This window comes from Tenrec ecaudatus, chromosome 6 (assembly GCF_050624435.1).
Source record: "Tenrec ecaudatus isolate mTenEca1 chromosome 6, mTenEca1.hap1, whole genome shotgun sequence".
NCBI classification, from domain to species: domain Eukaryota; kingdom Metazoa; phylum Chordata; class Mammalia; order Afrosoricida; family Tenrecidae; genus Tenrec; species Tenrec ecaudatus.
This window is the reverse complement of record NC_134535.1, coordinates 88,883,242-88,900,896: the sequence shown is the minus strand read 5'-3', so window position 1 is coordinate 88,900,896 and position 17,655 is coordinate 88,883,242. Positions and strand designations below refer to the sequence as shown.

The 17,655-nt window shown below is 38.0% G+C and overlaps 1 protein-coding gene across 4 annotated transcripts in view; it reads right to left on the bottom strand.

Moving 5' to 3' along the window:
* Positions 1–17,655, bottom strand: part of SCAF11 (SR-related CTD associated factor 11) — an 88,224-nt gene that overhangs the window by 51,548 nt on the left and 19,021 nt on the right. For all 4 annotated transcript variants that reach the window (XM_075551837.1, XM_075551839.1, XM_075551841.1 and 1 more), the window contains exons 2-3: positions 9,063–9,144; positions 4,328–4,482 (exon numbers count right to left, since the gene is read on the bottom strand). In XM_075551837.1, the coding sequence (XP_075407952.1) occupies positions 4,328–4,482; positions 9,063–9,123 (216 nt within the window). In that variant the 5' untranslated portion in view covers positions 9,124–9,144. The remainder of the gene's footprint in view (positions 1–4,327; positions 4,483–9,062; positions 9,145–17,655) is intronic.

Genomic DNA, 17,655 nt, shown 5'->3' with positions numbered 1-17,655 from the left:
TCTCAAGCACATTCAGTTGAATCCTCATTTTAAATTATGGAAAATTCTAAGATGATAACACTGAATATTTTTGTAATGCTTTATTATATAGAATTCAGACCCAAAAAAAAAGAATTCAGACCACTGTAATTCTCACTTGAGTTTCAATTCTTCATTTAAAATTTTAAAAGTATATTTTAAACCATGTATTAAAAATTATTTTATTAGTTTTATTTTCGTTTTTCAATTTTATTTCAGAGCCACAGTTCTCTGACACCTGCCCTAGATCAACAGTATGGTGATCAGAATAAAAAATTTGTTCCTAAGCATTCACTGGCTACTTCCTGTGCGATGGGGGCAATAGGAGCAAGTGAAGAACAAGCATGCTGATGTTGGTTAAATATTATTTTTAATTTCAGGCTATCTTTATGTATTTCTAAACAAATTAATGGGGCTAAAAATTTCTGCCTAGATGTCAAAGCATTAACAGAGTGAGCTCAATGAAATGAAATGAAAGAATGTGTAAGCCAGTCTTAGCATAGGCCCCTGATCTGTTAGAAGACACTGAATATGAGACCGTATATACACGTGCATAAGCCAAGTTTTTCAGCACATTTTTAATGCAGCTTTGGTGGTAAAATCAGGTGCTACAGCTGATATTCGAGCTGGCTTATGCTAGAGTATATACGGTATTTCTAACTCCAAAGTAAACTGTCTAACTTTCTTTATAAGCAGAAGAGAGTTAAAGAGAATGAAAGAAGATCATATAGTTACTCACTATGAACAAAAAGAATTAGTGGATCTGAAATATGATTCCATTTATCACAGAGCTTATACACAATAAGATTCAAATTGAAATTTCACTTGAGTCTTAAATAATTTTGTTATCCAAGATTCATTTAAAATTTGTAACAATTTTACTAGTAGACTGTGCTCTTCTTACTGCTCAGCTAAAATTATTTAACTACTGGCTGCTATTCCTATTACGGACAATGTAATGATTCAGAACATTGTTTAGTCTCAATTTTCAAGGTTAATTATGTTTGTTAGAAACCACCACAATTTATAATGGTAGTACAACAGTTAAGTATTTACTTTTGAAAAGCAATCTGGCTTTAACAAAACAAAAAATTATGTGTAAGAAATGAGTTGATGCTCATTTTTTTCCTATTTCATTAAGTACCTTCAACTAAGTAATATTCAACAATGCCTAAAAAAGAGAGAGGAGGTTTGGTGCCTTGGAGTTGTTGTTGGTTAAGCATTGGGCTATTCATTAACAGAGAGGTCAGCAGTTCAAACTCGCAAGTCACCTTGGGAGAAAGGAAAGGCTGTTTACTCCCATAAAGATTTACATTCTTGGAAACGTTATATAATGTCCCTATGAGTTGAAATTGAAATGGCAGTGGATTTAGTTTCAGGGTTGAGTAGAAAAGCTAGAAAAAGCCAAAATATCCAATAAAATGTATAAATTGTTGTCCCATCCCGCGTGTCATCAACAACGTGGACACCTGAAAGAGGGACTGGGAATGAAGATGGGCAAAGGACGCGAGAAATGGAGGCAAGACAGGAATCTGATCAAGCCTCATTTATTGAGCTGAGAGCAGAGGTTTAAATAGCCAGCGAAGGGCAGGCACCATTATGTCACATGGAAATAAGGTACAGCTGAGGTAGCCAATAGTTGTGCAACTCCCAAATAAGGAAGAAATGGCGGGCAACTGATCCAACAGGTAAGTATGCTAATGAAGCAAACCAGGCACCTGGGGGGAAATGCCACCAGTCATGTATTGACCAATGAACATAGCAGCTGCTAGTGAAAGAGCACCAATCCTAGCAAGGGTCAAGGCAGCCACCATCTGGTGGGAATGAAACAAAGGCAGTAAAATCACAGGGCACAGTTTGTATGGCAGGAAACAGAGTAAATTCATAAAGGTTGTACATGGCTTAAATCCAGGGTAGGGGGATATGCAGTTCCCTATAAATTGTGGTCTAGTAACATAAAAACATACATGAAAAATAAGGAAAAGTGCTCCTCTTATGAATGTATATATCAATATGAACAAAATTCCAAAGTATGTTTAATGAAAGTTTACAAAGGAGTATATAGTATTGCTTGCATCAAACTGTTAATCAGAGAAAACAGAATATAAAATTTAGGAATGCATTCATAGGGACAAATTAAAATGTAAAGGGGAGGTAACAATATACATGAAAAGTTTTATGTTTACACTAGTGGACAAGGCACATAGGTGTAGGAAGCAGAAGGGTTTTTCCCCAGGTTGCTCCCCAAATATATGCCAAACCTAAGACCTGCATGCAACACATCGTAAATGACTGCACACTTGGAAGTCAACACAAGCTGCTTAGAGGTTACCTTCCTGAGGATTATCAGCCATCTAGAGCAATCAGACCCTATCATCTGTCCCACCCTAAGTAGGGCCCACTCCCTGTTGATAAGGATAGGAGAGCCCAGAGACAAGGTTGAGCAAGGTTAGGCTGCCATCTTGAATCCAGAGTCTGCCCATCTTGTCACATGTGCACTGTTAGTGCAACCCCTTCTCGTTATGATGTAATCAGGGGGCTTGCACATCACCAGAAGTGTATATATGCCATGACTGGAACTATACTGGTCCCTCATCCCTCTCTTTGCATGGACCTCGCTGCTGAGATCATGGCCCTCCAGAAGGTGAGCAATTGCATGCCTTATATTGTCTGATGTCTCTTTAATTTTACCACTCGATTACACAACTGCCCCCTGGACCCCTTCGATTGTGGGGGCTGGTACCCCACACATAGGGGTTTCCAAATCCTGGCAATGTTTTCTTTGTTGACCAATGCAGTAGGTATATTCATGTTTATTTTATTGTCTACACTGGAAGTATGAGAAGGCTCCAAAAAATTCTCAGGGAAGTTACATCAGCTTTAAATTCCATTTCCCATGAATTTTTGAAGCCCATTCATGTAAGGTTCTATGCATTCCTCATATGTGGTATACTTCATAATAAAGCAAATAAACATAATGTGAAAAAGGCAAATAGAAAATAAAATTTTAAACTTCCCAATCCACATACATAATTGAGACCAATGGAACTTTAATTCTTAAAACTAACTTTAAAAGATATCGTTCATAAAGTATTTTTTAAAAGGGTACACATTTTAAACTATCAGTAACATAAATGCTATTTTGATAGTTTTACTTCTTACAATAATCCTCAATAAGATCCAGGACAAATTACTAGATAGTAAACAGAAGTTATGATTGGTGGGAGAAACTATGTAATACGATTTAAGGAATGAAATCTGTAACATCTAGGAAGGTACAGACTGTGCTTTCTTAAAACAATTTCTCATATAATTACCTTCTCAACTAAATTTTGTATAAATTATAATGTTTTAACATGGTAGGATATTATAAAATCATTGATAATGCTAGCCAAGAATACTGTTTGGTGACTTGAGAAAGGACTTAAGATTCAGTATTAAAAAGAAATTAAGAAATTTAAAATGTTTTATAAAAAAACTACCTGGCATGTAAATCAGGTCTGGGTAAAAAAAGGAAAGTAAAACGGGTAAACGTGAGGGCAGCCCAACAGCAGTTGTGTTTAGTGTTTCATTACACAAGAAACAAACTTCCTTTACCAACAATTTTTTTGCATGTTGAGTTACTACTGAGGAGTAAGTTCATTAATTTAAAAAGTCAATTGGGCTAAATTAAAGATAGAATTTTCAATATATAAACTTCTAAATTTGTGTTATACTAATGGGTGGGCAACTATAAAATTTCCATTCAATTACATATTTAAGAAATTCTTATTACATGTATATTTTATCTACTGTATTCTAGGCACTATGAAATAGAGAAATAAAAGGCTTAGTACTCTCAAAAATTTACAAAACAATCCCTCAGTAAAGGAGAGAATAAAGCACAATAAAATCTTAAAAGTTTTAATAAACACAACAGATCAACTGTACATTACACGGCAGATGTATTTAAAGTATAATTCAATACTCATGTATTCCAAACAATACAAATATAGTGTAGCTCCTACTACTGGACTATCAGCCTGTGTGGCACCTTGCTTTACAACTATTTATGGAATTTATTTTTTTGATAAAGCTTATAGTTATGTGAAAGATGCACTGGGAAATTTAGCCAAATGACGGGAGAAAAACATTACTGTGAAATAGTTTATAAAAAGTCACATCAGTGTTTCAGACTAAGTGTAAGAAAAACATACCAGGGAAATAAAATACTATGCTTTATCACTTATGTCAGAAAATAAAGAAAAACATGACTGTATAATGTTAAAGGTACATGCAGTCACTGACACACTGATATTGTCAGACTCACCTCTGCCCACTTAAGAATACAGGGCATGCAGAAGACATGATTACAATTTTCAGGAAAACCAACTTCCTTCTCTAATAGGCAATTAAGACATATTGGACATCTGTCGACTTCACTGTACAACAAAACAGTAGCAGTATCATCTCTGGTTCCTTCACCTGTAAGTTAAAAGAGCCAAATCCAAATTCTGTTAACCAAAATGATATGTCTTATGCTTCTGGCAGTATGGTGAACTAGATACTCCAAAGTATTACTATCTACAAAGCAATTAAAACTGGGATGATTTTTTTTCTCTTTTAGCTTTTGGATGGAACTTTATTTTTTAAACAGCTTTATTGGCACATAATTTATATAGCATATAGTTCAATCGTTCAATCATATCAAGGAGAATTATACAATCATTATGGTATCAATTTTAGAACATCCCCTCTCCATGGTTTTATCATCTTTAAAATGATTTGTACAATCAATCAGTTCTAGTACTCCTTCCTGTCTTCATTTCCCACTCCCAACCCCACCTCCTTCCTTATCACTCACTCCCCACCCCTGCATCCCCTATCAACCCCTGAATTCATTCTGTGGGTCACAAACTGGGAAACCCAACAGAGACAATAAAAACCAAATTAGAAATACGGTGGTAGGGATAAAATAGTAATAACATAAAGACCAACATACAAATAATGAGTAAGAATGAAAAGATAGTCATCAACATTCTAAAAGTCAGGGAAGAAATTTCTATCATGGAACAAGAAAAGAGGTACTTGTACGCAGAACCAATCAGGCCAAGCATCAGTTCAATTCAGCATATTCAAGATTACAATAGTCTCTGCCCAACTCAAGGCTGTTCAGAAACTCTTGCCTGCAGCTAGAGAGGATCTGCCAGCAGCTCAGTCTGACCAAGTACTCTGCAGATGGGTTTTGGGCTCCCACTGTCCTCTGTAGCCTTCTACAAATTTTGTGTTCATAATTTTAGCCCTGATACCTTTCACCATATTCAGATATTGTAAGTGTCATCTTTGGATCACACAAGCCAGTGTGCTTCTTCTGTGTGGACTTAGTTGACTCCTCACTTAGATGGCAGCTGCTTGTTTGAATACAAGCCATTCGGACCCCAGTCACTAATCCAATTGAAAGCCAGGCACCAGCTACTTTCTTCACCCACACTGTGCTGTAGCACCTTCACCCACACTGTGCTGTAGCACCTTATCACTGTAGTACCAGTGATCCTTTCAGGAAAGTGAGTATCGGGCAGGGCCATGTTCTCAGAACTTAGTGTTCTTGAACTGGACCTAGAGTTAGATAGGAGCCCAGATTCCATCTGCTTATCCATGGGGTTTGCACATCTCAGATTTACTTTGGCAGTTATAATATGACAAAATGTTAAATTTTAATAAATTCCTCCACGTAATCCTTTCAACATTGACGATCTTAAATTTTTTAAATGACAGACAAGTGAAAAAAAGAATTTCATAATAAGGATTATTAGCATAGTTTAAAAAGCAAAAGGTGAAACACATCCCTCTAACATCTATGTTCCATCTCTCTAGTTCCACTCCATGCAACAACTGTTAGTTTCTTTCTGCTTTTCCAGAGGCATTTTTAGATGTACAGAAAAGCAAATCCTAATATAAATTCTTCCAAAACTGCTTTTTCACACCTATGCTAAAAACACTGTGCACACTATCAGTGTATATTCACTTGTTTAACCATGTTTCAATAAATAACTTTGTCACTTTGTGTCTTAAAAGTGTATCCAAAAAAAAGTATCAATATAAATTGCTAAGAATGGAATCACAAGGTCAGCTTGTATATAAAGACAGTATTTACCTAAAGCAGCGGTTCTCAACCTGTGGTCACGACCCCTTTGGGTGTGTGTGTGTGTGTCGCACAACCCTTTGACAGGGTTGCCTGATTCATAACAGTAGAAAAATTAGTTATGAAAATAATTTTGTGGTTGGGGGTTCACCACAACATGAGGAACTGTATGAAAGGGTCGTGGCATTAGAAAGGTTGAGAACTACTGACCTAAAGGGTTGTGCAATTTAAACTTCCATCATAAGGTAAAAACATATAAAACAATGCTTATAAAAATGCACTGCTGGTTCATAAGAGAAATTTCCAGATTCAACAAAAAAGTAAACAAAAATAATTTTTAAAACATGGTAAGATAAAACGTGAATAGTGTATAGCAAGTAAAGAGAAAAACTGGGGTTCTAAGTGTGATTATCCACACAGAGACTAATAGCCTTAAGAACATCATAGGTAGGAATCTGATGCCAAGATTAAGCAAAAATCTTCAAATGGGGATAAAGTAGTCCCAGCAAAGGTCCAGGAAAAGCTTCTTAAAGTTTTTTTATTCTTGGCCGTTTTCAAATAAGAAATTGGTAACTTAAGGTAACACTGCTATAAATACCTTCAATTCTTAATTGATTTTCAATTAATTTTGGTTGTACATTCAGAAATATTTTACTGTTTCCAAATTTGTCGAGACCCCAACATTTAGTTCTAGAGGAAAGCACCCTCAATTTAGGCCTCAAAGATGCCACAAGTTGAACTTAATTAAATGTGAGCTTATAACCAAACATTATCAAACAAGAAAAATAAGCTATACTGAGTAATTATCAAAACCAGGAGATCTCAACATCCATTGGTTTCAAGTAACAGAATTTTCAGATTACACAGAATGATGAAGCAGATCAGTACAGCCCAAGACCACCCCACAAATACCGTGTATACCCGGTATATAAGCCGAGTTTTCCAGCACATTTTTTAATGCAGTTTTGTTGTAAAATTAGGTGCCTCAGCTGATATTCGGGTTAGCTTATATTTCAGTATACAGGTTCCTTGCTAACTGGAAGAGAGAATTCAAGAAATGACCTACACAGACACGTAAGAGGAGACATAAACTGGAAGAGAGTGGTTGGGAAGTGAGAAAGAAGTCTAAATTACTAGTTGGAGTTCAGAAGAAAATAAAGGAGAGGAACTGTTTAAAAAGGCAGCGGCTAGGAAAATTTTAAAAATCATGAACCTATAGATAAAAGGAAATAATATATGCCAAACAGAAGAAGTAAAAATAATGTATGCCTAGTAAACAATTTAACCAAACTGTAAAACATCAAAGATGAAAAAAGACTTAAAAATGAAGGGGGAAAACAAAAAAAACAAAAAACGAAGAGGGAAAACAAACTGAGAAGAAATTTCTTGACAGCAATAACAGAAACCTGAAAGCAGTTGAGTACTAAGAAAAATACCATTTTATCCAAAATTGTACAACCATGAAAACAATCTTTGAGTAGTTGGACGAGGATCAAAAGATGAACTGCAAGAGAATTTATAGCGAACAGACCGGCTGTTAGGTGCCGTGGAATCCGTCTGACCTAGAGCAATCCTCCGCATAACAGAAGCAAGCACTGCCTCATCTCTACACCATCCGCACAATTGCTCCTATGCTTGAGCCCACTGCTGCTGTCCCTGTGTCAATTCATCTTGTTGACGGCCTTCCTCCTTCCTTTCCCTGCCCCTCTACTACATGACACCCTGCCAGGCCCTCGGCCTGAAAGTGGTTGGAGTTGGGTGTTTCCCAAGGGGTTAAAAAACAAAAAACAAAACTGAATTCAGAGCCATTGAGTCAATTCTGAGTTATAGTGACCATACAGGCCACGGCAAAACTACCTCTGTGTGGTTTCTGAGACTGTTAACTCTTTACAGGCGTAGAAAGCCTTGTCTTTCTCCCGAGGAGCAGCTAGTGGCTTTGAACTGCTGACTTTGCAGTTAGCAGCCCATAAGTCACCAGGGCTCCATTTACTCCAGAAAGAAGGGATGAAATGCAAGAAGGAATTGAAAACAAAGAAACCCAAGCAAACATCCGTATTTAAAAACAAAAAAACTAATTTGTGATGTTAAGAAGAAAATGAAAAAAAATATTAGAGAACCAAAGTAGTGGACAATCATAACCTATAAATGGGTCAAGAGTAGGACAATGAATTATTCTAAGGTTTTTTTAAGGAGCTCTTTTGGCACAATGTTTAAGCACCTGGCTGCTAAATACCCAAAATGTCAGGTTCGGCCACCAGTGGCTTCAGCAGAGAAAGATCGGGCAATTTGCTCCTATAAAGATTACAATATAGAAAAAACCTTACAGGGCAGTTCTATTCTTTACTACAAGGTTTTCTGAGCCAGAATCAACTGTACAATACACAACAACCAAGTTCTTCCACTGCTAACTGTGAAGATTATTATCAATTTTAGGTTTTGAGTAAGCAGGAAAAAAATGTCAATAACGGTTTTTAAAAACACCCTCACACACACCCCAGCACACAGAACAGAAAGAGTATGTAATTTCTAAACCATTAGAGAGCAAATATTAAAAAGAAAACTGTTCAACAAAGTAAACACTTCAAGTAATTTAAAGAAAGACATGGGAGCAAGGTAGGGAAAACAAACAACCAGACACTCAGCATTTAAAGAAGGAATCCTGGTGGCACAGCCGCTTAAGTGCTCAGTTGCCAACCAAAAGATTGACTGTGAACCCACCAGCCACTCACTGGGAGAAAGATGTGGCAGTTAGCTTCGAAAAGATTACCAGCCTTGGAAACCCTATGGACAACGTGGTCATACATTTAGTTGTTCTGGCTCACATATTTCAGAACTTAAGAATAATAAACTATTTTAGAATACAAACAAACAGTTTGGAAATATTTGTTTTCAACATGCAATTTTTATAAAAATGAAATGTTACCTTCCATATCTTCATATTCCTGATCACCCACATTTAAGGTATATATAGTTTTCTTCTTCATTTCTCCTTGGAAAAGGGTTTCCTATAGAATGAAATATAGTAGAGAATTGTTATGCTTGCCTACTTTTAATAAAACCAATTTAAAAAATACTCTAAATTTTAACAATTATTTTACACAGTAAAAGCCCTAAGACAAGCTAATCATTCCAGCGAGTAATCAAGTCTTCATATGCCTTGTTAGTAAGAAGCACACAAGTGTTAACAAAAGGACAAGTAACAAAGGCTGCATGGTAAATTTTGTGGTACACACCTAAATACAATCAAAGCTTAGGAAAATGAAATTTTGACTAGGGTACTGAGGGAAGGTTATTTAAACAGGCTGTGTTCTGTTGAGGACCTTAAGCCATTCAGAATCAACACAGTACAAAAGAATGAAAGCATTCCATGGGGTCAATATGGCAAGAATAATGGTAGATGGATGAGTGCACTGAGGAGAGAATGTAAAGCCGAGGACTTCATGTAAAGACTACATTGAGGAATATCACTAAAAACCAAACTCGCCACAGTTGAGTAGATTCTGACTCAGAGAGACCGTATACCACAAATTGAAAACCCGTTCCACAGGTCTTCTAAGATTGTAAACCTTGGAAACAGAGTGACTTAAATCTTCCTCCTGCAGAGTGCCTGGTGGGTTACAGGAAAGTGCTGAGGGCTCCTTTTGAGGGGTTTGGAGTATAGCCATGTAACTCAAACAGGGCTACATTTATAGAATGATCCCTAATGGTATTTTCAATTGTCTCATACGCATGTTAAAGTTAGACACTAAAAAAGGCAGACTGAAGAAAAATTGATGCATCTGAATTATGGTGCTAGCGAAGAATTTTAAAAGTACCACAGAGGGTAAGAGAACAAACAAAACTACCTTGGAAGTTAAGTGCAGCCAGAATGCTCCTTCAAGGCAAGGACGGCAAGAAGTGTGTTCTCACGTACTTTGGAGACTGGCCTCTGGAGAAGGCATTATGCTTGGTTAAAGTAGCAGGGCAGTGAAAAAGAAGGCCCTTGAAGAGATGGACTGAGACAGTGGCTACAATGATGGGTTCAAACGTTAAGAATAGTGTAATTGTGAGCATGGCACAGGACCAGGCATTGTTTCATTCTGTTGTGCATAAGCTAGTTATGGGTTGGAACTGACTCAATGGCACCTAACAACAACAATAAAGGAAAGGTTTACCAAAGTGGCAGAGTATAAGATTCTCTATACAAAAATCACTTGGACTCCTTTAACAACAAAAATTCTGAAAAGGAAATTAGAACACCAGCATTGAAAATAGTCACCCCAAACATTACATACTTTGGAATAAATCTAACCAGAGAAACGAAAGACCTACATAAAGAATAGAAAGCACTACTAGCAGAAACCAGGAGACCTACATAAAAGGAAGAATGTTCCACATTCATAGAAAGACCTAGCAAATGCCAACTACTCAAGGTAATGTACAGATCTAAATGTAAAACCTAAAACTACAGTGCCTAGAGGTTCCCTATACATCAAAAACAGCTTGATGGCAGTGAGATTCAATTTTGGTTTGAGTGTTACTACATGTTAGCCTTTGGCCCTTACAGTTGGCAGTTCAAACCTACCAGCCAGTCTGCAAGAGTAAAAGGAGTAAAAGGAGTGGATAAGAGATAAATACACTATCAAACACAACTGAAGATCAACTAGCTTGTTGGTAGGTGTAGTTGATTTCAACTCACGGCAACCCTATGTAAAACAGAGTAAACACTGCTATTCCCACAGAACTGTGACAACTATGTAACCTTCTAAAATTTAAGATATTTATGTGCATCAAAAGATTTCATCAAGAGTAATAGAGAGAACCCACATACCGGGGGGAAAATAATCGGCAACAGCATACCAGACAAGAGACTAATCTCTAAAATGTATACAGCACCTTAACAAGAAGACAAGCAACCCAGTTAAAAAATGGACAAAAGACCCAAACAGACACTTCAAAGGATACATTCAAGTAGCCATCAAATAAATGAAGAAATGTTCATGATCATTAGCCACTGAGATGCAAACCAAAACAATGAAATATCGACTCAACAGCACTAAAGCAGAACATAAAAAGTGCTGGCAAGTGTGTGAAGAGATCGGAACTCTTAACACATTGCTCAAAATCAAACACCAAACTCACTGCCATTGAACTGATTCCAGCTCCTAATAACTCTTTTGGGTGTCTCAGACTGCATCTTTATGGGAGTAGATAGGCTCATCATTCTCTCTCTCTGAGCATCTGGTATTTGAATTGCTGAACTTGTAGCTAGCAGTCCAATGCTTAACCTACATAGTGTTCATGGTATGTATGTACTTTGGTCTGTTTATCCATTCACCACTGATGGAAACATTTAGGTTGTTTCCATCATTTTGCTATTGTAAATAGTGCTCCCATAAGCATGGGTGTGTATGTATCTATTCGCAGCATGGCTCTTATTTCTGTAGCATATATACCAACTAGTGGGACTGCTAGATCATACAGTGCCTGTTTCTTTTTAAGGAAAGCACCATACCTACCAATGCCCTACAAGAGGTGTTTGATGCTTTATTCAAATCACTGAAGGCCTAGAAAATGAGAAAGAGATTGGTGCATAAAAAAATATTTGAAGCAACAATCTCCAAAACCTTTCAAACATGTTGAGACGCACAAACATAGAAACTATTAAAGCTCAACAACATCCACTCGTATAAACTAAAAAAACAAAGCAAAACACAAAAACCCACATTGACCCGGTATTCCCCCACGACCAACGGGGAGACAGTCATGAAGATCAGCCGACAGACTTGGAATTATGTATATTTCTCACACTCCCCTCTCCTTTTCTTTTCTCACTCTTTTCTTTTTGTTTAGTCTATGTCATAGTCAGTTTACCTACTTATATAAGACAGGCATGGGAAGCAAGCCCAAGGAGAAAGCAGTGGGGCTGATGGTCTTAGGGGATAATTGTGGGGGGAGAGTGGCGGGGTAAGGGTGCAGTGAGCAGGCAGCGCCATAGACAGGGGAACAACTAGGGAATTAGAGTCAACAACAAGGAGGAGAAAGAGATCCTGGGAGCGTGGAAGCAACAGCAAACTAGCCAAGAGGAAGTACTAAGAGGCAAAATAGGGGGAAAGTGATGGTGGGGCAGGAGAAAGGTAAAAGGAAACAGAGGAAGGACTTAGGATAGAGGCATAAGCATAGGTGTGTACATATGTAAATACATTAATCCACAAAAATTGAGGTATTAGCCTATGTACATATATTATACAGCAATACACTGAGGTAATGGACAGACTTCAGGCCTCTGCTCATACCCTCCCTCAACACAAGAACACTTTGCTCTCACAAGTCAGCATTCTGAGCTGCTCACCCTCCGGACAAAGTCGCTGAAGACAAAATGGGTACATAAGTAAATATGGTGAAGAAGGCAGATGATGCCCAGCTATTAAAAGATATAGCATCTGGGGTCTTAATGGCTTTGAAGTTAAACAAGCGGCCATTCAGCAGAGAAGCAACAAGTCCACATGGAAGAAGCACACTGTCTGTGCGATCGAGGAGTCATTGGGACCAGGTAATAAGGCATCAGAAGACACATAACAAACAAACAAAAACACTGTGGTGAACAGGGGGTGTGGTGGAGCAGAGTGCCAACGCCCATCTGTAGACAATGGAACAATCCCCCACAGAGGGGCCACAGGGAAGGGATGAGTCAACCAGGGTACAATAAAGCATCAATGAAACACACAATATTCCTCTGGTTCCTTGAGGCTCCACCATCATGGTCCCAGTGTTGCTTCTCAATTCAGACTAAACTGGAGCATGTATACAGGTACAGATAAGAAATGGGGGCTAACGACACATGGAATCCAGGAACAGGGGTAGGAATAGCAATACCAGAAGGGTAGGAGGAATAAGGGGAGAGGATGGCCAGAGAAAGGGGGAACAGATAGCAATGATCTACACATAACCACACCCCTCTACAGGGGGAAGAAGAGAAAACATGGGGGAAAGGAGACAGCAGTCAGTGTGAGACATGAAAATAATAATTTATAATCTATCAAGGGGTCATGAGAGGGGAGAGCGGATATCAAGGGCTCAATGGAACATACATGTTCCAGTGTACAAATAATGATGACAACATATATACAAATATGCTTGATACAATTGATGCATGGATTAAAGCTATAAGAGCCCTTAATAAAATGATCTTTTAATTTAAAAAAAAAAACCCTCACCGAGGTACATTATCATTAAATGATGGGAAAAAAGGGGGACAGGGATGCTTTTAAATAACTAGAAAAACAAAACACAGAAGTTAACAATTCAAATTAAATTTCTCCAGAAATTATAGAGGTCAGATAATAAAAGGGGAGCATCTTCAAAGAGCTGTTAGAATTCCATATCCAGTGAAAATTCCATCAGAAATCACTGGGTAAAGTAGCTCCTGTTGAAGGAAAGTAAAGAGAATGTACAGCCAGCAGATCTCCTTTGATGCATACTTGTAGAATTTCTTCAGAATAGGGAGAAATGGTACCTTAGGGAAGCCTGGAATTTCCCTAATGAAAAACAAACACAAAAGAAGTAAACAGCTTTTTATTTAAAGGTCCACATTTCTCCTAAGCTTTCAAATATGGATGATTTCTAAAAACAAAAATTGCTTGCCTTGTGGGGTTTTCCTTGCTTGCAATATATAAAATGATATCATAAAAGGTCATTGGGGCTTTTATATTTTACTTCAAGTAGTAAACACTAACTAAGTAGACTGGAAATGCAGGCTTAAAAAAGTTGGCAGAAAGTTAATTGTAATAGAGTGATAATGAGGGGCCGACCCCAATCCTAACAACATGGACACCTGCCCCTCTGCCCAGAAGAATTTCAGAGGAAGGCACTGAATCTGCAGCTCCAGAAGAGGGGCATATCTGATCAGAGCACACAGGAGCAGATGAAGGGGAAGGAAGGAGGAGTGAGTGGAGTACATCCTGGCCCACCAGGCCTTGAGGACGATGTTCCCACTCAGAGAAGCCAGTTAACAGGGAGTACCACATAGCCTGCCCCACTATGAGACACAACATCCCTAACTGACCCATTACCCTATAAGGAAACAACACCGGAGACACAGTGTGGGAACTGCACCCGAACTGATCCCGCCACAGCGAGGCATTAACACTAAAGGGGTGCAGCAGAAGAACAAGGAAACGGAGCAGCAAAGTCCCCAGGGAATGCCAAAAGTGGACTTTGGGACCAGGACTTCAAGTGATCCAAATCAGTGGTGAGGAGGATGTAGGAGGCCTGGTAGGGCATGATCAAGGATAATGTAATGAAGATGAATTACTGAAACCCAAAGGAAGACTAAGTATGATAGTGGGGCAAGAGGAAAGTCAAAGGAAATAGCTAGAAGCAAAGAGCTAGGAGGCAAAGGGCATTTATAGAGGTCTAGATAAAGGCATGTACATATGTAAATATATTTATATGAGGATGGGGAAATGGAGCTATGTGCATATATTTATAGGTTTAGTATTAAGGTAACAGATGGACCTTGTGCCTCCACTCAAGTACTCCCTCAATGCAAGAATACTTGGTTTTATTAAACTGGCGTTCTGTGATGCTCACCTTTCCGACACAATCACTGAAGACAAAGCCGGTGAATAAGTAAATGTGGTAAAGAAAGCTGATGGTACCCAGCTATCAAAAGATATAGTGTCTAGGGTTTTAAAGGCTTGAAGGTAAACAAGCGGCCATCTAGCTCAGAAGCAACAAAGCCCACATGGAAGAAGCACACCAGCCAGCGTAATCAAAAGGTGCTGAAGGGATCAGGTTTCAGGCATCAAAGAACAAAAAAATCCTCATTGTGTGCTCACCTCCCTGATACGATCACTGAAGACAAATGGGTGCATAAGCAAATGTGGCGAAAAAAGCTGATGATCCCGGCCATCAAAAGATATAGCTGCCTGGGGTCTTAAAAGCTTGAAGGTATACAAGCGCCATCTAGCTGCCATCTAGCTCGGAAGCAACAAAGCCCACATGGAAGAAGCACACCAGCCTGTGCAATCACAAGGTGTCGAAGGGATAAGGTTATCTATCAGGCATCATCAGAATGAAAAATCATATCATTGTGAATGAGGGGGGCAGTGTGGAATGGAGCTCCAAAGCTCCTTTGTAAACCACTGGACATGCCCTTACAGAAGGGTCTAGGGAAGGAGACGAGCCAGTCAGGGTGTGATGTAGCAACGATGAAACATACAACTTTCCTTTAGTTCCTAAATGCTTCCTCTCCGCCACGCCAACTATCATGATCCTAATTCTACCTCACAAATCTGGCTAGACCAGAAGACATTCACTGGTACAGATAGGAACTAGAAACACAGGGAATCCAGGGCGATGATCCCTTTAGGAACAGTGGTGTGGGTGGCGATACTGGGAGGGTGGGTTGGAAAGGGGGAACCAATTACAAGGATCTCCATATAACCTCCTCCCTGGGAGGTGGACAACAGAAAAGTGGGTGAAGGGAGACATTGGACAGTGTAAGATATGACAAAATAATAAAATATAAATTATCAAGGGTTCATGAGGGAGGGGGTAGCAGGGAAGGAGGGAAAAAAGCGAGGGACTGATACCAGGGGCTTAGGTGGAGAGCAAAATGTTTTGAGAATGATGAGGGCAATGAATGTACAAATGTGCTTTACACAATTGATGTATGTATGGATTGTGATAAGAGTTGTATGAGCCCCTAATAAAATGATTTAAAAAAAAGAAATAGAATGATATTGTTCCATTAATGTTTTGAAGTCTCCTGGTATATATTATGACCCCTAAGTAGCAGTGTCCAATAAAAATACTAAAATTCAATGTGTGTCTTTTTCCTAGTAGCCATATAAAAAAGTTAAAACAGAAAAAACTCAATTTGGTATATTTTATTTAACCTATTATAGCCAAAGAAGTCCTGATGGCGTAGTGGGTTACAAATTGGGTTGTTAACCAAAAGGTAACAGTTTGAAACCACCAGCAGCTCCACAGGAAACAAGATGGGCTTTCTACTCCGGTAAAGAGTTATAGCCTCAGAAACTCACAAGGGCAGCTCTACCCTGTCATATATAGGGTTTCTATAGGTCAGAATAGACTCAATGGCAGCGAATTTGAGTTTTTTTATTATAATTAAAGTATTCTCACTTCAATCACCAATATAAAATCATTGAGTGTTTTACATTATGTTTGTGGCAATAAGTCTTTGAAATCTGTTAAAGTTCTCTTAAGGACTTAGATTTGTTTCCTCCTTACTTTCAGTTTTATCTAGTGAGTTTTCAAACAATAAAGCTATTTTTCTGCTCCATGACTCTACCTTCTTATTACTGAAGTTGTTATTCTAAGTCATTGAACATGTTTAATTGTTCCTAAAGATATATGACCTATGTATCAGAATCAAGTCAATGACAATGAGTTTGGAGAACTTTAAGGTTGTCCTAGGTGAAGGCTTTTTGTATAATAATACTTTCAGGTATATTATAGTTTAGAAATATTTTGAATCTATTAGTATTCTATTCTCCATTAGAATAGTTTACCAAACTATTTTTCTTGGTCATCTAGGCAAACTAAAGAATGTTACAAGTATATTTACATCTAGAGAACATTTATCAATTGCCTAACTGATCCCAGACAATTTTCAAACTGGTATTGCCTTGGCAACTATTTTAATGTTTGTAGTTCTGCTTTTGTGTATTATAAGCAATAGAACAACTACTAAAATCAAGGTAGTAAACTGAGTGTGTAGCGCTGGATATAAATGCAAAAAGAGATTAAGAATGTTTATACTCTTCCCTGGTTTAAGTAGTATATTCAGTTGTAGAAAGATATAAAAGTTGAACAAGATAACAAATGTTAAGTGCTGAATGTGAGTTATAAGCAGAATCCCAGCATATTCAGGAGAGTAACTGCTGAAAAATGAGAGTAAAGAATTAGAAAAAGTTGAAGAAGCAATACATGAGATTTAAGGAAATTTTCGGTCCCTTAAAAAACCAAACATATTGTTGGTAAGTAAATTCTGACAAATGGTGATCCTACAGGATAGAGTAGAATTGCTTATAGTATTACTAAAGCTGTGATTTAAAAAAATCATTTTACTGGGGGTTTATACAACTATTAACACTGTGATTTTTTAAGGAAACAGACTGCTACATCTTTCTCCTGGGAAGTAAAGTAGCTGATAGGTGTGAACTGCTGACATTCTGGTTAGCAACCACTGTACAATCAGGTGACAACACTCGCCTCCAAAACTTTCCACTAGTCTTGTCCAGCAGATTTGTCCAAGGATATATGTCCTTTGTTTTTAGGGGTTGTTTTTTTTTTTTACTGCTGTTTCTATGGGCATTGATTGTGGAAGCAGACAAGAGTAAATTCTTGACCACTTCAATTCTTTTTCCATTCATCATGATGTATATTGGTCCAGCTATGAGGGTGTTAATTTTCTGTACAATGAGTTGCAATCCATAATGAAGGCTGCAGGCTTTGATTTTCATCAGCAAGTGCTTCAAGTGCGTGCTCTAACAAGAAAGGCTATGTCA